Source organism: Triticum aestivum, chromosome 3A (assembly GCF_018294505.1).
Source record: "Triticum aestivum cultivar Chinese Spring chromosome 3A, IWGSC CS RefSeq v2.1, whole genome shotgun sequence".
Classification (NCBI taxonomy): domain Eukaryota; kingdom Viridiplantae; phylum Streptophyta; class Magnoliopsida; order Poales; family Poaceae; genus Triticum; species Triticum aestivum.
In genome coordinates, this window is record NC_057800.1 from 61221689 (window position 1) to 61232249 (window position 10561).

A 10561-nucleotide genomic window follows, 5' to 3' on the forward strand; every position below is an offset into this window, starting at 1 on the left:
TGGGCCATTGGCAATTAAGTTTGAGGCCCCTGTGTGTCTCCTGCTCCTCCAAACTGATGAAACGGATAGAACTCCATCGACCAACGCTCAAACTCCAGATATATAGTATACATACGCGGTATTTAGCCAAATTTTAGGTATGGCAGCCGCCAAACCTCGCCATATTGCTAGATTCGCCCCTGATCGAGAGTAGAATGAAGAGGCTGGGACGGCATGCTGCGCAATGGACGACTTTTTTTTTGAAAGTTGCGCAATGGACGACTATTGTGGGAGCTGGGACCACAAACACATAGCAATCGGAACCGTGAAGAACCTAGGAGATCGGGGACCACTCAAATACGCAATTGAGACAGCATGCACGACTGAGCGCTGTTTGGGACACCTTCACGCGCGGGACAGGAGGCGCCACGCACCCTACGATCGAGAAGGATCAGACGGCGGACGAGGCGGTCGCTCGCGCGGATGTTTAGAAGCAGTTTCCATATAATTTAGATACTTTCTACAGTGTTTTTTAAACTAACAGGTGCCAACTGGGCCGGAAGATCTACAGCCCATTTAACCTCCTCCAGCACCGAGGTCAAATACATAAAATGTTGTTATCCGGTTTGTACTGAGAGAACATTGTGGTTGGAGTGGTTTGCCGGCTCCAGTGCCTGGTCGAGGTGGTGTGTTCGAGGTGGTGTGCTCTTAGTTTTCGCCTCTTAGATTACTTACAGGCGGACCCACTTCTCATATTAAGGTTACAAAATTTCCACGTCAATTGGTATTTTTTAAAAGAAAACAATATTTCGAGGGTGTTTTTAAAAAAATCAGCCCACGCTTCCCTTTTTTCTGGTCTAGTCGCTGACAGCTGGCCCCACACGTCTGTTTAGCACCGACTCCGTATACAAACGAGATAAACACCGTATTTGCACGTCAATGCCTAGTTTTTGCACCACTTTGATGTACGCCACAACTTCTAGCACTAAAGTGACCGTTTACGCCAAGTTGTAGCACCAACAGTGTAATTGACTCTTAAAAAAATAAATCAAAATTTTCTGAGTATCAGTGCCTATTTCTATAGAAGAGACGCTTAGTTAAACGTTTACCCTGTACAAATAAGCACCGGTGTTTAAGAAAATCCTGATTCATTTCTCTAAGCATCTCTCCTAAGAACCTCTCATTGTACAAGGCATAAGGGCATTTTCAACGCAAGACGCCTATAGAAGCGCTTAGAAAAATAAAATAAATACGATGAAAATTAAAAGCATGCAAGCGCCCCTCCTTTTCGAGGGTGTTTTTGAAAAAATCAGCCCACGCTTCCCTTTTCTCTGGTCTAGTCGCTGACAGCTGGCCCCACACGTCTGGTTAGCACTGACTTCGTATACAAACGAGATAAACACCGTATTTGCACGTCAATGCCTAGTTTTTGCATCACTTTGATGTACGCCACAACTTCTAGCACTAAAGTGACCGTTTACGCCAAGTTGTAGCACCAACAGTGTAATTGACTCTTAAAAAAATAAATCGGAATTTTCTGAGTATCAGTGCCTATTTCTATAGAAGAGACGCTTAGTTAAACGTTTACCCTGTACAAATAAGCACCGGTGTTTAAGAAAATCCTGATTCATTTCTCTAAGCATCTCTCCTAAGCACCTCTCATTGTACAAGGCATAAGGGCATTTTCAACGCAAGACGCCTATAGAAGCACTTAGAAAAATAAAATAAATACGATGAAAATTAAAAGCATGCAAGCGCCCCTCCTTTTCAACGCTAGACTGTAATCACAAGCGCTAAAGCATTGGCGGCTGCACTCAGCGCTTCGTCTGGTGCGGTAGAAAAAATCACAAGCGCCTGATGCCTTTTCTGGCATCGATGCCATAGATGACGCCAGGATTGGAGGGCCTAAATGCCCTTAGACAAGGAAACAAATCCTGGCGCCCCTCTCTTAGCGTCGCCGTTGGATATGCTCTAAGAGCATCTACAGCCGGACCTCTTAAACCCGTCTCATACGTCACTAATCGATCACATTTTTGGATCCAGACAGACGTCTCAAACGGCCTTAAACGTCCGGGCTGACCAGCACCCTTATATCCAGTTTAAATATGGGGCAGATACAAGGGCGCCCAGGCACGTCCGCCATGTTGGACCCGACCCATGTTGACCCACCCGACCCTATTTATATTCATCCCCATCCTCTCGCCGGAACAAACCCTAGCCACTTCACTCCACTCCCTCCCCTCCCTTCCGTCACCTAAACTCGTCTTCGGCGCCGTCTTCGGCATGGCGGGCAACGGATCGGATTTCGACCAGTCCGGATCAGTCAACTGGGGTGTCATCTCGTGTGGGTTGGAGGAGGCAATGGCAGTCCGCATTGCACTCCGCCGCTCCCGGAAGGACAACACCTGACTGACTGACGGATCCGTCCGCCGCGACGCCATAGCGTCGGCTCACCGGGCGCTCGGGTCCTCTGGTGCTGGATCCTCGCGGTCCCGGCAGCCAGAACACCTTTCCTTCCTCATCACCGGTCAGGCAGACTATGAGTCTCACCGGAAATGGGCGGTCCGCCGTGGGAATGAGAGGATAAGGGCCATCGAGGTCTGTATCATGGCGGAAATGGCGGCGGCGGAGGTGGCTGATGCGGCGGCGTGAGCGGCCGCAGAGGAGGAAGCCATCCACGCCCATATTGTGAAGAAACGACAGCGGAGGAACACGCGCGCCCTCGCCTGAGAGCAGAATCGGGCGGTCCATGCCATGGCCGGCTGCCACCGAAGGAGGAGAAGAAGGATAGTGACGGTGAGGACAGCTCCGGCGACAAGCAGATCCGGCTCGATCCGTACTGCACATTCGACCGGTACTTCAGCGAGAAGGACAGCAAGAGCGTCGGGAAGGGAAATGGCAGCCGTGGATGAACTCCACCATAGCCAAACATGCAAAATTTTGATAGTCCGATGACATGTTTAGTGTAGTGTGATGGAGTAGCTGGACGACGCGTGTGCGTCTATGTAGTTATATGACATTATGAGTTTGTATGGATTTAAGATATAGTAATTAAGGTGTCCGGATGTAAATCATATTTTTTTGAGAAATGCTCAGTCAATGCCCGCGGATACGCCCGGGAGTATTCGCTGGCGTTTGAGGGACTGGATTTATCAAGTCCGGCTGTGAGAACACAGCCCAACCCGTCCTGTGAAACAATTCAACTCAAATAAAAAACGAGGAGCCCCTCGGCTAAAAAAAAAACAAAACAAAACGGGGGCTCCCTATTTGGCGCCTTTAGCGATAATCTCTCCAACTGGCGTGCGCTGCATCTAAACAGCCCACTCATTGGGTACTATTTCTTCATTCTTATTGTAGATCGGTTTCTATTTCTCGATCAGTTAACTGATAGAAAAAAAACAATAGGACACGTTTCAAGTCAATTTGACTATTGACTTTTGGGAAAAGGTCAACCATTGACTTTTGCATAAAAAGCAAAAATAATTAAAGAAATACAAAAAATCAGAAAATCGGGAAAATTTCTTTAAATTCAAAATGGTCACAGATTTTTAAAAAAGTGCACAAATGAAAACAAATCATAAAATGTTCTTAAAATTTTAAAAATATCACAATTTGCAAAAGTTCATCATTTTGCAAAACTTCCATTAAATTTTAAAAAAGTTCACAAATATGAAAAATTTAATCAGAATTGGAAAAAGTTCATTGAATTTGAAACAAATTTTCACAAATTTTTATAAAAATCATCCATTTTGAAAAAATCATTGATATTGATAAAATTTCATCAACCTTTAAAAAAGTTCACAAACTTGCAAAAAGTTAATAATTTTGAAAAAGTTCATCAATTTAAAAAAAGATCATTGAGTTTGAAAAAAATTCATGCATTTTGGAAAAATAAAAATAAATGAGCAAAAACTGTGCATAGAAAAATGAAAAAGAAAAACTAAACAGTGAAGGCATCACATAACAAGAAGAAATAAGTTAATAGACACGCCAGATAAGCTCTGCCAGTTCTGTTCATGCGCTTGCACATAAGCCACAAGGGATGTAGTTCGAATCTTCGTTCAGACGCCCTATTTTTTTGAAGGTTTAAAGAAAAAAACTAAATGGGCCCAACCCAAGAGAAAGTGGGGTGTGCGCCGGTTTGCGTAATGACTTATAACGGGCGCTATGAGCGCCAAATAGGAAATCTCCTAAAAGAAAAACAGTAGCTGCGTTGTAGCAAAGAAACCAGTTTATTCAGCTAAAATAAGATTAAAGTTTTTTCTAGGAAAGAATGGGGAGTTTTATATAACGGAGTAGAAAAAACACATGATTGTAATGCCATGCACATGTGTGAATCCTACATGATTTTTATTCGTTCCAAGTCACACAAAAAAATATTATTCTTTAAAAGAGGTTTGAGTGGATGCTAAATTTTCTATTAAATGCACTGCAAAGGATTCTTTAGGAAAAAAATCTTGTAGGATTCAGGCCTATGCATCAAATGACCTATATAGCAAAAATTCCTAAGGATTCTAATGCCCACAAATTTCTTTGGGGATCCTTTGAATCAAAGTGGCAGTATCATTTGGCATATTACTACGATTCAGATAGACATGGGCAACATATTTAGGCACTCCCCAAACGATGCAGGATTCACCACGAATCCTTTGCATATTCTACAAGTGATGGTACGTAGTGGTCAAAAAATACACCAGAGATCGTTGCTTCAAGATTGATGCAAGGGGCAAATGGCAAACGTAAGGTGCATTGGCTGGCTTGGGAGAGGATGTGCAGAAGCAAAAAGAGTGGTGGGATGGGTTTTAGGGACTATGATGCTTTCAATCAAGCTCTACTAGCCAAACAAGCTTGGGGCTTGTTGAGCAACCCTGAACCCATTATGTTCACGTGTGTTTGATATTATCTATATGGAGAATTCTTGGAGGCCCCTTGTCCCCAAAGAAGTTTGTATACTTGGATAAACATCATATGCAATAGGGAGCTCCTGAAAGAAGGTTTAATTTGGAGGGTCGGTGATGGCAAGTGAAAGTGTGGGACGATAGGTGGATCCCGAGGACAAGTGCTTATCATCGACTGGGATACAAGGACAATACCAACGTTACACGGGTGTGTGGCTTGTTGGAGTATGTGGGCTCTAGCATGCAAATTCCAACTCTCGACAAGGTACTCCATGAAGGCAACATGCATGATGTTAAACAGGCCGTGCTGGCACGGAGGACTTTCCAGCTTGGAACTTCACGAAAAATGGCGTCTTCACAGTCTGCTTGGCATACCAGCTTAAGATGGACGTCAATAAACAACAGCAGGCGGGGCTGAGAGTTCTTTATCGATCAACGGACCCCCGGGGCGGCTAGAGCTGTGGAGCACGGACGTTCTGGGCAAGGTGAAAAATTCACATATGGAGGATGTCGTCAAACGGGTTGGCAGTTGGTGAAGAGCTCCAACAAAGGCAAATTAAGAAAGAGTGATGCGCATTGCCTGCGACAGAGAGGAGTCCATAGTACATCCCTTTTGGACATGACAACATGGAAAGCAATGCTAAAAATGCATTGCTAAGGCTGATCGCTGGATTTGTGCCACCACATGGTATACATGACCAGGTCGACCTCAAGCGTTGGTTCCTGGACTGGCTATGGATTTTCTGTAAAGTCAAAACCAAGTAGAAAACAACAACTGCCACTTGGCACTAGATTAATATATTAGTCCAGAAAATGATATAAAATGTTATAAAAATTATTTAAAAGTGATAATATAATAGCATGAAACAATCAAAAGTTATAGATATGTTTGAGACATATCAGTACCCAGGTTCAGGTTCCACCTTGCTGAGGTTCGACGGTCTTGATGCTGACCACACTAGTAGACTGGTAGTCTGGGTTGACGGCCTTAGGGTCGAGGTTGAGAGTCTTGTTCTGGATGGCCTTTTGTAGCCACTCCTTGAGACTAGCCGTAGTGGAGAGTAACTTCAAGAGTAACATATACATTATCCTAGACTATATTACTACCTTCGTAGTGGGTAGTAACATAAGTGCGGTGTCATGCAAAGCTCCATTTATTAGGTTATAGACTCATATTATATTGGGATATGTGATGTTACGGTAAGTAGCTAAGTTACTCAATTTGCCTCCCTCCTCATTAACTCAATGCCGCATAGGCATTTTTGCTGAGTTGGAGCTTATGTTACTCTTGAAGTTACTCTCACTATGGTCAGTCTCAAGGCAAAGCAGTCTTTGATGATGTGCCCGACGTACCTGTGGTAACGAACTAACGATAGAACAAAGCATTGATATACATGTTTACCTGTTCTGGCCGAGTCGGTGCTGATAAGGTCAATGCTCTGTCGGCGCGATGAAATCCTTGAACATGTCACGAATCATGTCCCGTCCGAAGATGTACTGCTTCTTGAGCATGTCTTGCATCAAAAAGCGCAGTCGAGCTTGGGCGGAGTCGTTCTTTGTGCCGAGACTTGGCATGCTGCCTTGTGATATGGAGGGGAACAACCGAGCGGCATTGACCTTCGCCGGGGCCTTTGCTTTACTGGTAGGGTTGCTTGAGCTGGTCTTCGCTATATTGCAAAGGCGTTTGGCCAAGTAAAAGGTGTCGGCATGCCTGTAGAGCTCGGCGACCTGATGTGATTTCTCAAGCTTGAGTTTGGTGGTTGCGACGGCCAAGAGCTTGATGAAGTCCTTGGGATTTCGGCGTGACAACTCGAAGGATAGTGCTGCTACATGCCATGAATGCATATTTCGTTGCCACTTTTATTGTATTGTAGGGTTTGTATCTGGACTTATTGTTTGTATCAGACTTATGTGTGTATGAAAATTACAGTAATAACTCTTAAACTGGTATTGAAATAGTTTACTTTCCTTGTGATGTGAAATCGTATGGATGTGGATGCATACTTACTGTGATCCTAGGAAGTTATGTTGAACATATCCACGGTCCAGATTCTCCTTTTGAATCTTCTCTGGTAAAAAAGGGGTTAATTGCCTTAAGTGGTGGTTAGCACAACATGATTAAGGTAGATTATGATTAGGGTAATCTGCTCCATTACAGTAACCCTCTAACCCATTACTGCCATTCTTATAGCTATAGTGTGTCTTGCTAACTATTCCCTCCGTCTGAAAAGGCTTGTCTTAAGTTTTTCCCTCAAATGTATCTAGCGCTAACTTGGTGCTAGATACATTCATTTGAGGGACAAGCTTTTTCGGACGGAGAGAGTAGGTCTTTATTTGTGTAGTTTACAACGGATTCAAATAACCCTACACAGCACACAAGCGATGGAGTGTAGAGGAGACCTGCAAGCAATGTTCTTGGTACTTCGCCATCAAGAAACAATTAGTTCTTTAGCCTTTATCATATGATTATGTGGTTGCCGACATGAGGAGGGGTTTGGGATGGGATATATGTTATGTGGATTGGGCTGAAATGAATGATATGTGTTGATTTGTGTGTGAATGACGTCCCAACAGCTCCCGGTACAGGGGAGACTTTGCTGAATTTTGTTGTAATTACCATACTTATTTTATACTAAGTATGGGTTTCAACTCATTGGTTGATGCAGGTTAAGATGTCACCACTCTTCTTGTGTCACCCTGCTTCTTCTTACTCCGCTTGCAAAATCCGGTTACTTTTCTATCCTTTGTACTATATGATTATGTTGGTTGCCACTATGAGGGTTTGGGCTTCATGACCGAGGATTGGGACATATTCTTGTGTGGGTTGGGCTGAAAAGAATGATATGTGTTGATTTGTGTGTAAATGATGTCCGACGGCTCCTGTATATTTTTTTGCGGAAAAACTTTTGATCTATTCCTCTTCAATCATGGTAGTATAACTGACCAGAAATAATAAAAATTACGTTCAATTTCGTAGACCACATAATGACAACTACAAGCACTGAAGCCTAGTAGAAAAGCCTAGTAGAGGCATTCAGAAAATGTTGTAAGTGGCGCGGACAGGAGAAGCCGCTAGTATGACAGCCACTGATAAGGCTCACTAATGGCGCCGACTTCCAACCCTTGTAGAAACCTGATATTACTGGCATCGGTGGCCAACACCGCTGATAAATTTGGCACTGTTGGCGCGGGTCGGCCGACGCCACATGTACTTATTATATTCATGGTGTCCGGGAAAAAACAACACCACTATAAAATATGACAGGATTATAAAAATAATAATTGTGTTGCATATGAAATCTCGTTACCTTAAAATTGCATTGCATACAAAATCAGATTACATTACATTATATAGTGCATTGCATGTGAAACCATATTGCATTGCATATGAAATCACATTACATTATATAATCTGAAATCACATATGAAATCATTGTGCACTGCATATGAAACCACAAGCACAAGGCAGACGTTCAAATCCGGTAGTGAACTTTGTCTTGTTGTATATTTGGACTGCGTCTTTTTAAAGAGAAAACTCACACGTAATTTCTTTTCCACCAAACTCCATTGGCCTCGTTGATATGTTCATTCTTTTCTTTTCCAATCTTGTGTATGCATTGGCTATATTCTCTTGCTTCTTGAGCACTCCCATTTAATGATTTCCTCAAAGGTGGACATATCGTGCCAAGATGAATCTTGTATTCCTAGTTTTCTTTGCGTAAACTAATATAGGATCCTCTAACAAACTGTGGGTTTTACTTAGGACATGGAAAGCTGACAATTATGCAAAAAAAAATCCGCATGGCACTGTTGGAAGTTGAAAAAAAATTAGTTGTGATGTGTCAGCATAATATATACAAGCCCACAAGCCACTCATGCAGATGGTATGATGGACAACTAGGGTTTTATGTCCGTTCCGTCAACCTCTTTGCATTTCCCTTGCCATATATATGAACCAAAGATGTAGCTCATTTTGTCGATATAACCATCCTAGCTTTTCAGTAGTGAGATTAACAAACTCTGGGTTGTAATCACAATGTTTAGATGCATGCCAAAATACATCACCGCACTGGATCAAGAACAACGACGTGGAAGCCCAAGCTATAGGCACTAGACACAAGCCACCCACGCAGATCATGAACAGCTTATGTCAGTTTCCTTGCAGCTTTCTAGCTTTATATAGCTATACAAACCCTCCAGAGATCAAGAGTGTACTTATCCATATACACAACTGATTAAGATAGTACTAAATCGGAGACAAAAAAAGTTTGCGTGTAGAGGAACAATGTCGATGAAGACTGTGTTCTCGGTGCTCCTACTATGTATGCTCGTGGCGACACCCGTAGCGGCTAAGTACGATGCATGGAGCGATAACAGTGGTCCTTGGATGTGCTATCCAGGGTATGCCTTCCAGGTGCCCGCGCTCCCTGGCTGTCGTCCACTGCTGAAGCTCCAGTGCAATGGCAGCCAGGTGCCCGAGGCTGTCGTAAGGGACTGCTGCCAGCAGCTCGCCAACATCAGCGAGTGGTGTAGGTGCGATGCCCTCTACAACATGTTGGATAGCATGTATAAGGAGCATGGCGCGCAGGAGGGACAGGCGGGGACAGGAGCGTTCCCACGCTGCCGGAGGGAGGTGGTGAAGCTGACGGCGGCGAGCATCACGGCGGTCTGCAAGCTACCCATCGTCATTGATGCGTCGGGAGGTAGAGCGTATATCTGCAAGGATGTGGCCACATACCGGGACGCCTAGTTAAGCGAATGAGTAGCTACTATGTTGTGGCATGCATCTGCCCCTTAATTTGTGGGTGCGCACAAGCTAAATGAAATGGTGTGTATGCCTATGCGAAATGCATCGTTGATGAATAAAAGTGAAGTTCCCTATTGATGAGAATTTGTTTCCCAACAGCAGGACTCTGCTACATATTAATTTTTCAAATAAACGATACAAGGTCTTCAGAAGAAAACAGAAAACATCAAAGAAAAGGCTACACAGAAGACAAAGAAGAAGACAAAAAGCTATACAGGAGGGCTATACAAGGCAAAAATATGAAAACAGAGCAATGATCGAGAAATTTCAATCCAACGTACAAAAGAATAAGTAGACGCATCCCCTGTGATCGATCTAGTGGAGCCTTTGGCTATACTGCAGCCAGGTGTTGTTGTAAGAGTGGCATTTCGGTGCTGGTAGAGGGCGTTCCGGCGTTGCATCAGCTAGTACTCCCTCCGTTCCAAATTATTTGTCGTGGTTTTAGTTCAAATTTGAACTAAAACCACGACAAGTAATTTGGAACGGAGGGAGTAATATGCACAGACTAAAGGAGGGATAAATTCGCTAGCACCAGTGCAAAATGATGTTACAGTTGACCATACCAACCTTACCAAATGTTGGTGTCACCAGAACCCAAGCATGGCCAATAGCTTGGCAAAACAAGAGTATTTGGTCTGGATCCATATAGACTTTCAAACTTTGGGTGTCTGTTCTTTGGTTGAGCCAAATAGCAAGGTTGTCGCTGCAGGTCAAGGTCACGTTGTCATGACGACACTAAGTTAAAATGAAGCATTAAACCCATTAAGAGGCGCTAGAATGGTGGACAACCAGCTACGCCATGTGATGCATGCTGGTTGGTCACGGTGAGAAAGTTTTTTTACAGTTTTTTTAAATGGTAGGGAGACTTTTTTTAGAG

The 10561-nt window shown here is 43.6% G+C and overlaps 1 protein-coding gene across 1 annotated transcript; it reads left to right on the forward strand.

The window, feature by feature from the left end:
* The first annotated feature begins 9097 nt into the window (after nt 1–9097).
* LOC123057909 (alpha-amylase inhibitor 0.19-like) lies at nt 9098–9768 on the forward strand. Its single transcript, XM_044480776.1, has one exon. The coding sequence runs from the start codon at nt 9163–9165 to the stop codon at nt 9625–9627; it is 465 nt and encodes a 154-aa protein (XP_044336711.1). The 5' UTR covers nt 9098–9162; the 3' UTR covers nt 9628–9768.
* The last annotated feature ends 793 nt before the right edge of the window (nt 9769–10561 follow it).

Excerpts from the sequence above, each read along its gene's own strand:
- LOC123057909 (XM_044480776.1), top strand. The coding sequence starts at position 9,163 with ATGTCGATGAAGACTGTGTTCTCGGTGCTCCTACTATGTATGCTCGTG.